The following is a 16,106-nucleotide window of genomic DNA, read 5'->3' as shown; positions in this document are numbered from 1 at the left end:
CCCCTTTTTCTATAGCCCACCAAAACATCAATTGGAGAGTCACACCTTCATCTACCCTTTTGGGTATTGTTGTTCTTCCCTGAGGATTTTATGCATTCCCTTTTTCTTTGATGTTGTTGTTGTTGTTTCTGTTTCAAGCCCTACTCAAATCTGTGACAAAGGCTGAGTCTTGAGGAGGCCACAAGGCCCACTGCTGAGAGGGAGGCAAAGCTGGGCTCCAGAGATTTACAGGAGTAAGGCCTTCACCAGGGATTTAGGGTGGGACTTCCTTTTTCTTTTGTTTGTTTTTGTTTGTTTTGTTTTGGTACTGGGGATTGAACCTAGGGGTACTTAACCATTGAGCCAAGTCCCTACCCTTATTTATATTTTATTTAGGGACAGGGTCTTATTGAGTTACTTAGGGTCTCACTAAGTTGCTGAGGCTGGATTTGAACTTTTGATCCTCCTGCCTCAACCTCCTGAGCCATTGGGATTATAGGTGTGTGCCACTGCTCCCAGCTAGGGTAGGATTTTCAATTAGCAGGATTCTCCAAGAAAGGATCCTGGAGTTCAAGCACTTGCTTACTGCTCAAATCGTGGCATCTTTATTTTATTTCAGAGGGAACCAAAGAAGCCACTACTACAGGCCTTTGAATTCCTTCTGCCCCATCTAGCTGAGGCCTGAGCAACCACATCACCTCTCCCCTCATAAATCTTAGTGCAACTAGTAGATTTGACCCCTACATATTTAACCACAAGGTCTGTGACCAGATGGCACTGATCAAACAGTGAAGATACTGCCTAACTCAAGGTGGCTCTGGGATTTAGTAAGAAGCATATGTGCTGTTCCTGAGGGGTAGAGTTGAGAAAGCAAGATAAATAAGGAAATCCCCATGTTATTTGTTGGTTCTTACCCAGAGGGGTTAAGTAGTTCCTTTTGTTACAAGGGTTAGATTTTTCTTTTCTGATATTCTTTCTTACTCTAGTCAAAGAAAAGACAAAAGAGGCAGAAACACTTATAAGCCAAGCTTCTCTCTTCCTTGCAGACCTGAAAGGAAGCGGAGAGATGTCATGCAAGTGGCCAACACCACCATGTCCAGCCGAAGCAGGAACACCACAGTGATGGACACCTACAATATGACAGATCCAGAAGAACTTGAGACAGAGTACCCTTTCTTTGAGAGCAGAGTGGATAACAAGGAGAGAACTGTCATCTCTAACCTCCGGCCTTTTACTTTGTACCGCATTGATATTCACAGCTGTAATCATGAGGCTGAGAAGCTGGGCTGTAGTGCCTCTAACTTTGTCTTTGCCAGAACCATGCCTGCAGGTATGGTTTGGTCCAGCTAGCCCCACTGCTGACTCAATCACAGCTTAGTAGAGAAGGTTGTGTTTTGTGGACATGGGGTCTTAAATCCAGGTTGACAACTCTGAGACTCAGTCTTACTAAGGAATATGTATGTGGTCATTAGTAGATAGCCTGGTAGACCAGCTGCCCAGGAAATGGAGCTCATGCTCTCACTGTGATGTCATTCCTATCTCAGGCTCTCCAAAGAAAATACTGGAGAGCTAAGAGCTCCCTGTAGAGTCCCCTCTCCTCTGCTTGGCTCACATTTGCATTTGCATAGTCCCTGGCCTCATAAACTATTCTTCCCTTCTGCATTCTCATAGTTTCTGTATGATCACCTGTTGACTACCTGGATCCCAGAGTGACCATTACTCCTCAAGTCACTAATAGAGTAGCCAGTGGTCCCGCTTATTTGAATATGCATTTCCCTTGTGTGTTAGACACTGCCTGTTGCTCAGACAACCATTCATATCTTTGAAGATGAATGAACTGCCCAGCCCTCACTCCTGCAAGAGGCTTCAGGCAGTAGAAAGGGCACGGAGGCAACTTAAGTCTGGGAAGGGAGACTTCCTCGACATAGTTTTGGCACTGACATGTAACATTCCCTGGCCAGTCCTCAGCCTCCAGTGCCTCAGTTTCCCCAACACTCCTCTAACATAGACCAGCTAATCCTTTGCACTAAGGATTGAACCCAGGGGTGCTTTACCACTGAGATATGTACCTCCAATCTTTTGTGTGTGTGTGTGGGGGGGGTGCTGGGGATTGAACCCAGGGCCATGTGTATGCACTCTACCAACTAAGCTATATCCCCAGCCCTATCCCCCAGTTCTTTTTATTTTTTGTTTTGAGACGGGGTCTCAGCAAATTGCTTAGAGCCTTGCTAAATTGCTGAGGCTAACCTCGAACTTAGAATCCTCCTGCTTCAGCCTCCCAAGCCACTGGGATTACAAGTGTGCGCTACCATGCCCAGCCCAGCTAATTTGTAGACATCTTTGTCAATAGTATTTTCCATGACTTTGGCTTACTACATTCCTTTAGAAAGAGGGGTCAGTACTGAAGGAATAGATGATGGCAGGGTCAGCTCACTTGCTCTCAGCACCTGTTTCTTAGTAGTATCTTCACAGACTGACTTTGTGGCCATCCCTCACACACAACATAAAACTTGTAATTGCCATGTATATGTGGCCCGTGGAGGATCCATGTCACAACCTGGAGGCTCCATGCACCATTTCAGCTTGTCAGCACCCTTTCAGTGTTTTATTGTTTGATGGGCTCTTTCTTCAAGAGGTAGAAGTAACAGAAAAAGAAAATTACTTATAGTGCCAGGAAGTTTTTATGCTTGGTCACAGGCACTTCTGATGGGGGACTCGTGGCATCTTGAGATTCATGAGTCATCAGGTGGGTCCAGTTTCTAACCCTGTGTTGTGTGTGTAAGCAGCCAACTCGGGAGGAACCCACATGATCACTGTCCACAGCCACACCCCCACAGATTTGGGGAGGAGGGTTCTCAGGTGACCCAGCATTTGTCACCCTCTTTGGAGACCTGAATCCAACTTTGTCCCTTATTTAAATTGTTGTACAGAAGGAGCAGATGACATTCCTGGCCCAGTTACCTGGGAGGCAAGGCCTGAGAACTCCATCTTTTTAAAGTGGGCAGAACCTGAGAACCCCAATGGATTGATTCTAATGTATGAAATAAAATACGGATCACAAATTGAGGTGAGACTGGGGCTTTCCTTTGCAGCTGCATGTATTTCCATCAGGGTTGATAGCATGTGTAATGTTATACTCAATTTACTTGCTGTTAGCTTAGCTTCAAACAATAAGATTGGGTGGAAAGTTGGTGAGGATTTAGGTCTTTCCAGAAGCTCCATGCTTATACAAGGAGCTAGAATGCTTCTCATCCTCAGAATAGTTTCATTGTAGAAAATTATCTCATGACATAGGTTAGGTCAGTCAATAATTTTTAACTCTCCTAAAGTTCTTTTGGGTTCCAAAGTGTTTGATTACAGTTTTGGGATATTGTTTAAATGACTTGAGGGAGGATCATTTTGGGGGGTGGGGCTGGTCAAAGATTGGGCAGCTAGAGTCAACAAGGTAGCAAGTGAGCTGGCAAGTGCCAGATATCTACTATGTTTGTAGGCAGTTGATGCATGTGTTTTATTTCCCCTCAGGATCAGCGAGAATGTGTGTCCAGACAAGATTACAGAAAATATGGAGGGGCCAAGCTCAACCGGCTAAACCCAGGGAATTATACTGCCCGGATTCAGGCTACCTCTCTCTCTGGGAATGGGTCATGGACAGATCCTGTGTTCTTCTATGTCCCAGCCAAAAGTAAGGCTATTGAAAGAGTAGTGTGATAAAACTGAAAGCTGGTCCAGGATTCAGGAAGGCTGGGTTGCTAAGGATAAAATGGAGTGGACCAACTCTCAGAAGTGTCATGCTAAAAAGCCAGTGCCTTGTCTGGGAAATCAGTCTAGGGGATTGCTGGACTTTGAGTCCCTTCCTCGTGTGACTGGTTGGAAGAGGGTCTGAGCTCCCCTTTTTGGAATGGTGCAACCACTGTTGAGCCAGTAAAGACCTCTGCTTTCACTTTGGTCTATGTTCAGAGCCATTTTACATGCTAACCATAGTTAATAATAGTGTATTATATTCTTGAATATTATTAAGAGAGTAGATTTTTTAAGTGTTCTCACCCCCCAAAATGATAATATGTGATATAATGCATGTTAATTATCTCAATGCATACATATTTCAAAACATGATAAATACATATGTGATTTTATATGTCAAAATAAATAGATATTTTCTTTAAAAAAAATAAAACAAGGACTGTAGTAGTTTAGTCAACACTGAGTGTTCAGAGATATACATGATTATCTGAAAATCCTCTATGACAGATAGCAAAAGGATAGGAGTGAATAGAATTGTAAACTGAGGTGATAGTTTATGTATCTGGCACTTTGCTGTCCCTGAGTTCAGGTTTCAAAGGTAAACAATTGCTTAGGCAGATAATTTTGTCAGTTAAAATAGTCTGAATTCTCCCATTTAGTCCACTTAAGCTAGTCTGACCAGTTAGCTTATATGACTTTTCATTACTGTGACAAAACATCTGAGATAATCTATTTATAAGGAAGAAAGATTTATTCTGGCTTATAGTTTCAGAAGATTTAGTCTATGGGCAGTTAGCTTATTACTTTTGGATGTGCAGTGATGCAGTATATTATGGTAGGCCATATGTGGTGAAGCAGAGCTGCTCACCTCTTGCTGGTTGGGAAGCAAAGATAGACTGGAAGGAACTGGGGTCCCAATATCCCCTTCAAGGCACACTCCCAGTGACCTAACTCCCTCTCGCTAGATTCTACCTCCTAAAGATTCTACCACCTCCCAATAGATGCTCCAAACAAAAAACTAAAGAAGCTATAGAAGTAAAAAATACAATTGATAATTTAGACTTAACAGACATAGAATATTTCATATATCAATGACTGAATACACTTTCTTAGCAGCACATGTAGCCTTCTCTAATATAGATCATGTTATGTAAACTATCACATACGTTCACATTCAATTATAATATTACCTTAATATATTTTAATATCTGTAAGATTATTTAGATAGCTCTCTTTCCATTCATATTAATTTTTGTGTTCTTGCTTATTTTCTTGATTAGATTTATCAAATTTTAGCTGTATTATTTCTTATTTTGTATATTTTAAAATAATTGACATGTGGATTTGGGGTTCTATATATCTTATGGTAATTGATTACTAATATAATAAATCATGCAGGAAACCCAGTCTGCATGATTTCAAATTTTAAAAAAAAGTAATGGAAATGCTTTTTTATTAACTATATTGGTTACATACATGTTGAAACTGATCAAATTGCATACTTCAAATATGTGCATTGTATTGTACTTCAATTTTATCTTAATAAAGTTATGGGGGGTGGATATTCTACCACTTCTAAATAGCACCGCAGACTGGGAGCTTAGCTTTCAACACATGGGCCTTTGTGGAACATTTATCCAAACTAAAGTTTATGCCACTTTTCCAGTACCTGGAACTCTAACAACATTCATATAACCTTCACCAAAGTGGTGGCTTTTTCCCTCTCCCTCAATCCCCAGCATCCCCAAGGATTAGAGCCTAGGCCTGGGGTCTTGGCATTTGGCTGTGATCTATGAAGCAGCATCCTTGGCTTCAGGGCTTAGTGAACTTGGCTTTTCTTCAGAGAGGTCATGTTCCTTTCTGCCTTTTCTGTTCCTTATGTAACCCTGTGAGTGCCAGGATGCCACTGGGGAACCCAAGAGTCCCTCTGATGGAGTTTCTCCAGCAGAAGTTGGCATGAACTGCAGGGAAATTGAAACCACATGCCAGTTTTGCTGCTGGGAAGCTTTTCCTTATGTCAGACAAGACTCTTCCACTACAGTTTAGTCTCATTTCCTCCTGTTTAATCCTCAGAGGAGATGGAAGCTTTGGAAGCTTTCTGGCATTTGCTATCTTTTTAGGAACTCTGCATGTGCTTGAATACTATTAAATTATCCCCCAGACTTCCCTTCTCCAGATTAAATATTCTCAAGTCTTTGGCCTTTTTTTTGCAGCCCAGTTGCAGAGATCAATTTTCTAACCATTTAATCATTTTGTTCTTCTCTGGATATGATCCAGTTTCTCCATGTGCCTGTTGAAATGTGAAACTTAAACACAGTACAACCTGACTAGTAGTACAAGTGATATAAATACAAGAAATAGTCTATGGGCTAGTTCTAGTCTAAGGGGAAACAAAGAAGCCTCCTGAATTCTGATACCTCATGAATATTTTGAAACTTGCATTCATTTTGAAAGATACTTGATAAATATATTTTTAATGTAAAAAATATTTGAAGCATTTTTAATAGTCTTTAAAGAGAATATATGTGTTTTTATTTTAAAGAGAAATAATAATAACAGATTTTAGTAGCAAAATAATCATTGACTTATGGTCCTCATAACTTGGTCCCCAGTGAGTTCAAAGCCCATTTCCAAGTAGACATCTCTATTTGGATGTCCATTGGGTACCTCTTGCTCCTTGTGCACAAAACCAAAATCTAAATTCCTGTCCTTAAAACACACACCTCTTTTCTCCTTGGTTTCTTAACTCAATCAGTAGCCCTGATCACACAAATAAGGAACTTCACAGTTATCCTTCATTCTTCTTTCTCTCCAGCCACTCATTTTTCATTCCAATCTAAGTCATATGGATTCTCTCTCTGCCTCTTAAATGTCTCTGGAACCCAGCTTCCCTGTTACCACCTCCACTATGGCAGGTCAGAGCCTGCTGGTTGCTTGTGTTCTGGTGGTATTTTGAGGTGTGGCTGTAGAAAGCCTGGCTTCCCATCTTGGAACCATGACTTACCAGCTACCCCTATGACTTTGGGAAGGCAAGGTTATCTCTGTAATCTGGCTTGTTTATAGAAAAGGAGCAGTGATTTCTTCTTGAAGTCAGAACTGAGTACCACAGAGCATCCCCAGAGGTTGCAGCATATTTTCTCCCAGTTCTCCAAGACATGGCAGTGGAGAAGACCCCAGTCTGTTCTTGGACCCCAGCACATGAATCTGATCAGTTCACTGCTGGTTTTGAAAACTTTTGTTGACTCCTTTAAATCTGAATAATGGAGTTGAAACCACTTGGTTTGGTCTAAGCCCCTGGTGAGCTGGCCCTGGCTTCTCTGCAGTGTCATCTTTAAGCCATTCCTCTGCTTATAAAATCATTTATCCCAAGGAAAGTGTATCTTTCTCTTTCAAGACTCAGGATAAAGAAATTTTCTCTTATGGAGCTTCCCTTAACTCCCCTTTCTCCTCTCCCTTGCTCTCTGTAACCTTGCCATTATGTATGGTCTACTTTTCTCGACCTTTTGACATGATTTCCTGCATCTGGCAGAATTTTCAGGGGTACACATCTAAATCCCTTTTGCCCAACTTATCATCTGTTATACAAGTCTGGTGACAAGTGCGCTCATGGTCTCAAGACTTTAACAGGTCTCAAATGATTGTGAAAATTTAGAGCAGCATTGGCAAGGGGTACCATCTGGTTATTTTAAATTTTTCATGGAATTATGTTAACAGGTAAAGGTCAGTATATATATATATATATAAGTAAATGTTATTTCAGCAAATGTGTGTGTATCCACTAAGAATCATTAAACTGCGTACAGAGACTCCTTCAGTCCATCATTTAAGCTATTAAATCAGAATACACTGCGTAAAAAAATAAACATATACCTCATTCTACATGTAACTTTTTTTTTTTTTTTTTTTTGCAGAAGTGGGAATTGAACCCAAGGGTACTCTACCACAGAGCTATATGCCCAACCCTTTATTTCCTCTTTTTTCAAATATTCCATTTGTTTGCTTTGCTATTTCTGATACCATTTACCTTCAGGAATTCCTAGTGTTCAATAAGAGAGTACAAAAGCTTTTAGGGATTTTTTTTTCATATTTCTAAATGAATTTGAAAGATAAAATGAGCAGATTGTTCACCTAATTACATCATATCATGTCCTTCTCATTTCTGCAGCAACGTATGAGAATTTCATCCATCTGATCATCGCTCTGCCGGTCGCCATCCTGTTGATCGTGGGAGGGCTGGTGATAATGCTGTATGTCTTCCATAGAAAGAGGTGAGCACTGAGGCCAATTTAAGACAATTTTTGCAGCCAAGTGGTTTGATAATCTGAGCATGAGCAAAGGTCAGCTCTTTCAGGAAATATAATACAGAGTGGAAAACTTTATAATCAAACATTCTTCACAGGAGAATAGAACATTTTCTAATGATTTAACAACAACAAAAAGGGTTATTTTCTTCATATCCCTCTTCCCTTCATTGGTTTCTCTGATGCACAGATTATGCTGGCTAACATGGAGCTTTTCCACACATTCCCCCCTCCTCCCATCATATAAACTGTGTTATTTCCATTGAACAAGGAAACTACTATTTCTTAAAAAGCTCTGATCTGAGGCCACCAAAGAAGCCAAAAGATGTGTCGTCAAATATCTACTGGTCCTAGACTGAACTGGGGGTGCAGACCAGAGCTCCTGTTAGCAGTTAGCACTCTTCCCTTTCTTTCTCAAGATACTTTATGAAACAACAAATAAATCAGATGTAACAAAGATGAAAATATATCCAGAAAGATGGAGAATAGGGTTTCTTAACCTAAATTTTCTCATTTCTTGGCAGGAATAACAGCAGGCTGGGGAATGGAGTGCTATATGCCTCTGTAAACCCAGAGTACTTCAGCGCAGCCGATGGTAAGAGTCTTACCCAGGGTCTCTGGCGGGGGGAAGTCGGGAGCTGTCAGGAATGTTATTAACTGGGGAAGAGGTTCGTGTTATTCTGAGGTACCTTTGCCCAGGATCCATCTTTGATAACCTAAATCAATCAATCTATCTATCTATTTTTTAGCAGCTCAGTGCATTTGTCAAAAATTTTGAGACTGTGTTGGATACCCCAAGGAAAAATAGGCTTTAGAAATAAATGTCACGAGCACAGTAACCAGTTTATTTAGTTCCTTAAAATTTTATGCCAGAATGATAGAAACTTTCTGTTAACATGTAATCATTGAATGTGCTGCAGATGATAAAACAGTCCTTTTAATTCTGTTTTGGCTAGATGGTCAAGGCATTCCAGTTGTCTCTGGCCATTAAGGGCTGCTCTGGTTTATCTTAGAATTCTTCTGTCATTCTCTCCTGAGGAGGGTAATACAGTTTTTTTTCCTGATTCACATTCCCTTTGTTAATACCTAATGAGAGTCATTTAGTTAAATGGCACAGAAAGTCTGACTTGGAAGCTGGATTGTACTCAATGGTTATTTCCCTTCCTCCACCCCACCCCTACTTTTTAGCTTTCTTTTCTTGCTAGTACACTTAAATACAAACTTAAGTTAGGCTGAGGGTGGTTGCCATTGGATCCTACAGGACTATAACTTTGTCACTTTGCTAAGGGCTTTTCCAAACACTGTCCCATGTTCTCCCTACTCCTCCTCTTGGTGGGTTTCCTTACAACCATCTTCAGGTGCAGAAATAAGCTCCAAGAAGGAATTTGCCTATGGCCACACAGTGAGGCAGTTGGAAAGCCAGGATGAGCTTGCTCTCACCAGCCCTTCTTGCTGCATCTTGTTGGCATGCAATGTAGTCAGTGTGGAAGAGGACCCTAGGGTCCCTGGGGCAACCAGGGAAGCTGGCCCAAAGGATGGGCTGTACCAGGCTTGTCAAATGAATAATCAAGTGCATGACATTCGGGGAGTGTTTAGAAAAAAAATGTTTACTACTTTCCTGCTTCGGGAGAAGTGGAAGTAGATATGCCGGAAATGTGAGATAAGGAGTTGTGATTATTCTAATCAATTATCCTGATCAAATGAGAAAGCATAGGAAAATACTTTGGTAATTTTAAAGTACTGTGTAAGTGTGTATGGTTTACTATGATTTCTGTAATCATTTCTAATTCAGTTATGTTTATAGTAGAGCTGATCAAAAACAGTCCCTTCGAATGGGAATTGGGTACAGAATAAGTATATTATTCCTATTTACATAAAGATCTCAAAAAGTTGGTTTTTAGCAGATATTTATGTTTGTGTGTGTGTGTGTGTGTGTGTGTGTGTGTGTGTGTGTGTTAGACACAGAGGACATTCCAGAAGGATGAACACCACACTTATAAGAACAGTTACTTACAAAGAAGATCCTTCTCTTTTAAAAATAATGAAAACAGGGGGTTTGGGTATCTAGAATACTTGTCTAGCATATTACAGGACCCTGGATTTAATCCCCAGCTTTGCCAAAAAATGAAAAAGAAAAACCAGCAAGATGATAGGTCTTCATTGGTTATACTAAAAATAGCATTTTAACTTTTATTTTATTTTATTTATTCATTATTTTTGAGACAGAGTCTCTCTTAGATGCCCAGGCTGCTGTGGAACTCCTGGGTTCAAGTTATTCTCCTACCTCAGTCTCCCCCATAAACTTGGGATTACAGGCATGCATCACCAGCCCAGCTCAATAATTGCTTTTTGAAAAAGAACAAGAAAAGAAATCAAATCAGTAAAGGTGTTCTCCCAGACAATGGGAAGACAAGGGGACAGTGCAAGGCCACCTCTCCTCTCTGAAGATTATATAAGACTATACCACAGAATCTACTGTATTTTTAAATAAAGCATTGAAAGTGGGCATTTTCAGCTTTAATGATGAAATATACAAGAAGTTTACAGAAAGTATTAATACGATAAAGTAAGGCTCTGTAACAGTGTCTTGAATTCAAATTTTGTGTCCTTAACAGAATGCTTTCATAATATGTCATAGTTTTTCAAAACAAAACAGAAGCAAACTTATTGCCACTCACACCAACAGGTGGAAACAAGTCACCTCATTTGAACTTAATTTATTCAGCCTTTTGACAAATACCACATAGCCATTTTCCTCAAGGGAAAATAAAATGACACTGCATTTCAAAGGTGCTTAAAAACTTCTTTCTCCTAAAGCTAATCTGCATGTCACCATTCTCCAGACTACATTGAAAATCCCCTACAGGAAAGTGCTGATAACATTGTGCATGTTTATAAACCGCTACTGGCTGGTGGGGCTTAGGACTGCTGGTTAAAGTCTGAACTCTTTGGGTTGAGTTTAAAGAAAAGGATTGAGGGCCTTGACTTCTGGGACCTCCCACAGAATGAATGTGATTGGTTTTAACTCCATGTTCTGTGGCACACCACTTAGTTAATTCTGATTAAAAGCCAGCCTGGATCTTCAGAGATAAATGGATAGAGACAGTGACTCTTTATACCTTCAGAGGGTATTGTGAAGAGCTGTATCTCCTGGCTGCCTTATATCCTTATTCCCCCTAAGCAAGCTTTAGCCTCCTCTTTAGGAGTGCTAACTGCCTCAGCCCTACAGAGGCCATTTGAGAAATTCCTAAGCACATATGTATGATGAAATATAGAAATGTGTATGGAAAAAAATTTAAGAAACTTAATATTATCTATGTTAGACACTCCTCAAAGTATAAATTGGTGGTATCTCCTGGGCCTCATTGATAGTAAACATTTTTCCTTTAAGACATCACTAAAGGTAAATACTTGATGTGAGGATTGCCACACACAGTTGTTAGCTACTGGTCTATCCCATCCAGGCACAGACCCAAGGTCAGTCTCTGAAAACACAAAAGCAAATACAGGCATGAACCCCACTTCTAGTCCTCTATTTCTGAACCAGGACCACTTCCTTCCTGCCAGGCAGAATCTGTTGACTACTTACCCTCAGGCAGAGACCTTAGCTCACAGCACTTAGGAGATCATGGTTATAATTGAAATTTAATGCAGATCTTATGGACTAGGTTGATTTAATTTTAATTTTTATCCTACCCATTGAAGCTGTAGGATGGGACCATTGTTTGATTTTTCTTTCTTTCTTCCACCCACCTCCCCACTTTTTTTCGTTCTTTCTTCCTGCCTCGAATTATTTATTTTCTCAAACCAGATCAAATCTAAGCTGCAGAAGAAATCATATGCAAGCTCAGTATTTACCACCCCACCCCCAGCCCTTCATCCTGGTATCAAGGGAGTCCCTGGAATCACAGAGTCCAGGCCAAACCACTACAGTCACTAGCAGTTCTCCCTCAGCACCAGAGCTCAGTTGCTTCTGTGCTTCACTAGTGATCCAGTGGCCAAAGGCAAGGCTGGGAGATGATATCTAGACTGCAGAAGTCCTCCTGTTAGAAAGATGATACAGTTCACATTAGTAACCTCACATTTCCTGGTAGCCATACTTAAAAAAAAAAAAAAGAATAAAATAAATTTTAATAATGTTTTATTTAACCCAATATATCCAAAAATATCATCAGTTGAAATCAATGTAAAAGTTACTGAATTTTTTTTTTGCTAAGTCTTTGACATTTAGTGCATATTTATACTTAGACATGTCTCAAATGTACTAGCCCCATTCAGTAGCACTTGAATAGACAAAACAGGCTATGCTGGAAACCCTTAACATCTCTTTTGGATGCATCTGAGAAGTAGAATGTTACCACCTCTCACATGCACCTCTGACTTTTTCCCCTTCCAGAATGAAAACTCTTGTTGGGGATATAGCTCAGTTGCTAGAGTATTTGCCTTGCCTGCACAAGTCCCTGGGTTTGATACCCAGCACCAAAAACAGAATGAAAACTCTTCCCCCCTTTCCTACTACTACCCTCTTCCTCTGATTTCCTTTTGGATCCATTGATGAGGACAAGCAAACTTCAAACCCACAATAATTCTTAACCATTTCACTCAATTTTTCTGTCTCCTGTGGTTTGCATTTTTTTTGTCGTGGTTTTGTTTTTGTTTGGGGCGAGTGGAGGGTTAATACTTCAACTTTTTTTTAAGATTGTTTTGATGACCTCTTTTTTAATCACTAAAACAGAGAAACATGTTTTATTATGAAGAACACCATCTCAGGTCTAGGGTTATGATTGTATTTTTGTTGTTATTGTTTAGCAGAATGCTCTTTGATTCATTGTACACAAATGGAGCACAATTTTTCACTTCTCTGGTTGTACATGAAGTAGAGTCATGCCATTTGTGCAATCATATATGTACCTAGGGTAATGATGTCCATCTCATTCCACCATCTTTCCTACCTCCTCCCCTCTCTCCCTCCTCTTTACCCAATCGAAAGTTCCTCCACTCATCCCATGCCCCACCTCCATTTATGGATTAGCATCCATTTATCAGAGAAAACATTCGGCCTTTGGTTTTTTGGGATTTGCTTACTTTGCTTAGCCTGATATTCTCCAACTCCATCCATTTACCTGTAAATGTCATAATTTTGTTCTCTTTTAATGCTAAGTAATATTCCATTGTGTATAGGTGCCACAGTTTCTTTATCCATTCATCTATTGAAGGTTGGTTCCACAGTTTAGTTATTGTGAATTATGGTGCTATATATATATTGATGTGGCTGTATCACTGTAGTATGCTGTTTTTAAGTCTTTTGAGTATAAACTGAGGAGTGGGATAGCTGGATCAAATGTGGTTCCCATTCCAAGTTTTCCATAGTGCTTTCCAGAATGGTTGTACCAATTTGCAATTCCACCAGCAATGTATCAGTGTGCCTTTTCCCCCACACCTTTGCCAATACTTATTGTTGTTTGTATTCTTGATAACTGCTATTCTAACTGAAGCGAGATGAAATCTTGACTAGTTTTGATTTGCATTTTTTCTAATTACTAGAGATGAAAGTGATGAAAATAAATAACCAAAAGGAACCACTGTTTACTGTCCTATCCTAGGCTTCTTGCTTCCTTCTGGTTCTTGTATGTTGATAATAATCTTTGAATTATCTTGGAATCCTCAAAGATTTAGAATACCTGTACTTTGTGCAGTCTTACTCAAGTTATTGGCATGGGGACATTTTGGAGAAAGCCATGTGATTGTCTCCTGATAGTCTGGATTTTAGGAAGCAGCATCTTGCATTGTTTGGCCTGAAGTTTCCCCCAAAAGCCGCATTCTGTATGGGGGCTGTTTTCCATGCCTTTTTCCATCCTGGTTTCTTCTCTAGTGTACATTCCTGACGAGTGGGAGGTCGCTCGAGAGAAAATTACCATGAGCCGGGAGCTGGGGCAGGGGTCCTTCGGGATGGTCTATGAAGGAGTTGCCAAGGGTGTGGTTAAAGATGAACCTGAAACCAGGGTGGCCATCAAGACAGTGAACGAGGCTGCCAGCATGCGTGAAAGGATTGAGTTTCTGAACGAGGCTTCAGTGATGAAGGAGTTCAATTGTCACCATGTGGTAAGAGAAGTTCCCTGAAAAGCCAAGGTCTGACAGAGGAAAAAAGCATCCCCAGAGAGCCCCAGTGTGTCTGTGGTGACACCTGTGGGTTTGGTGTCCCGCCCTCTACCTTCTAGCTATGTTACCCCATTGCCTCACCTACAGAGCTTGGTTGGTAGATGTCCTGGTCCTCCCCGTTCCTGGCTACCAGGTCCCAGAAACACATAGACAATTTCAAGTAGCATGAGTAGTTGTGTGGACAACTCTTCCCCGACTGAGCTTTTCACTTTTTGGTTCCTCACAGGTGCGGTTGCTGGGCGTGGTGTCCCAGGGCCAGCCAACGCTGGTCATCATGGAACTGATGACACGGGGGGATCTCAAAAGTTATCTCAGATCTCTGAGGCCAGAAATAGAGGTCAGTTTTGTTTTCACCAACCTCACATGTTATCTCAACTGTAGAAAAATGTTTTGTCCTTAAATCAGTTTACTTTTTAATCAGCCTCAAGTGTTTCTTGCTACAACCTTGGTTACAGTCCTTATATAAAGGATTTCCCAACTACAGTCAGTCCTTGACTTTTGTGAGAAGGACTTGTCTGTCCTTTCTCAGATCACTGTCCACGTAAGCAGCTGCCTTTGTGACTGCATTTCCTCATATCCATCCATCAGGCCACGTTGGTGCCGCCCCCCCTCCCTCGTAACCTTGCCTGCCAGCCTGCCCTGTTGCCAGGAGTCATCTCCTCCTCCACTAACTTCCCCATGCACTTGACTCATCTCCTAGCACAAATTGCCTCTTGTGGTTCTATAAGTATATCCCTTCTTCACCCATCGACTTCAGTTTTTTCATTGAGCATGTAACTCAGGTCTCATTTGTGGCAGGCATTCTTTCCATAAATGCTTGTTGAAGTTCAGTGTTAGGCTGGATGGATTTTTGCCCTTATCTTTGGGAAGTTGCTAGGGTGATTTCCCACCCAGTTCTGTACACAAGACATCTGCTTACTCGCAAGCCCACCACACATGCACACACATACATACATACACATCCCTTCCTTTGCACTGTCAGTGGTCTATACCTTTGAGACTAGGAAGCAAGAGTTCTCAAACTTTGCATCTACATTTCAGGCTTGATCCTGTGTCTTGTTGCACTTTTGATATAATAATCATATCAGCTGCACAATGGCTGTTTAGTGTAATAAAAATTTCAACATGCTAGAGTCCTATGTGTTAGTCATTGTGGTGTCTCCCCTTCTGTCCAATTAGCCCATGAGCTTTTTTTTTTTTAACATATGGAGACCTGACTTGCATGTTATGAATTTTAAGAGTAAGCTGGTAGATAAACACTGGGAAATAATCCCAGGAACACCTTTCTTTCATTGTGATGCCTCAGTGGGTTTCAGGTCTTCACTTTGACCCTGACCTTTGCTACTTATGAGTTAAGCATGATACCTGCCTGCATTCCCTGGAAACAGTAAGTCCCACCCACTTTTTTTAACCCCTTTTGCATTTCTGTTGCCACTCTGTTTTTGTTTTCTTCTTTTAATCCACAACCTGATCATCTCCCAAATGATAGTTCCTTCATATTAGTTCCAAGCACCTATTCACAAATGACCTCATTTATTTACAGCACATGGTATTTTGGGTGTTTTGAGAGCCACCACCTGAGTATGGCCTAAGGCTCTGAGCAGGGTGGTTGATGCCTCTCCCAGCCTCTGTCCCTCCCAGCCTCTATCCCTCCCAGCCTCTGTCCCCAGCACCCCTGCATGGTAGTGCCTTTTCCTGGCTCACTTAAATCCATAAGCCCACATGCAGAAAACAAGCCTGATCAAGTAGGTGACTGGAGATGTGGCAGAATATTCATTATTTGCCTTCATTACTGGAGGTATGGTGAGATACTCACTACTTGCCTCATTCCAGGCACTCATCCTCCTTTTTCCCAGTTCAGGCAGAGAATAAAAATTTATAACATGGGTTCTTGGTGCTTGCTCTGCCACTGGTTACTACCTCTGG

General features: G+C 40.9%; 1 protein-coding gene and 1 long non-coding RNA gene across 5 annotated transcripts in view; one reads left to right on the top strand and one right to left on the bottom strand.

Annotated features, from left to right (window-relative positions):
• Nucleotides 1–16,106, top strand: part of Igf1r (insulin like growth factor 1 receptor) — a 293,607-nt gene that overhangs the window by 251,364 nt on the left and 26,137 nt on the right. For all 4 annotated transcript variants that reach the window (XM_040274761.2, XM_005320094.5, XM_078051243.1 and 1 more), the window contains 7 exons: nt 1,026–1,309; nt 2,910–3,046; nt 3,502–3,661; nt 7,886–7,988; nt 8,546–8,616; nt 13,894–14,123; nt 14,407–14,517. In XM_040274761.2, coding sequence (XP_040130695.1) covers nt 1,026–1,309; nt 2,910–3,046; nt 3,502–3,661; nt 7,886–7,988; nt 8,546–8,616; nt 13,894–14,123; nt 14,407–14,517 — 1,096 coding nt within the window. The remainder of the gene's footprint in view (nt 1–1,025; nt 1,310–2,909; nt 3,047–3,501; nt 3,662–7,885; nt 7,989–8,545; nt 8,617–13,893; nt 14,124–14,406; nt 14,518–16,106) is intronic.
• On the bottom strand, nt 8,846–14,412 carry LOC144378024 (uncharacterized). The gene is made up of 2 exons (XR_013439479.1): nt 14,262–14,412; nt 8,846–12,064 (listed from the first exon to the last, which is right to left on the bottom strand). It is a non-coding gene; the product is annotated as an uncharacterized LOC144378024 (long non-coding RNA).

The sequence above is a fragment of the Ictidomys tridecemlineatus genome, chromosome 5 (genome assembly GCF_052094955.1).
Source record: "Ictidomys tridecemlineatus isolate mIctTri1 chromosome 5, mIctTri1.hap1, whole genome shotgun sequence".
In the NCBI taxonomy this organism is placed as follows: domain Eukaryota; kingdom Metazoa; phylum Chordata; class Mammalia; order Rodentia; family Sciuridae; genus Ictidomys; species Ictidomys tridecemlineatus.
Note: the sequence above shows the minus strand (reverse complement) of the source record. Positions and strands in the feature narration are given on the sequence as shown.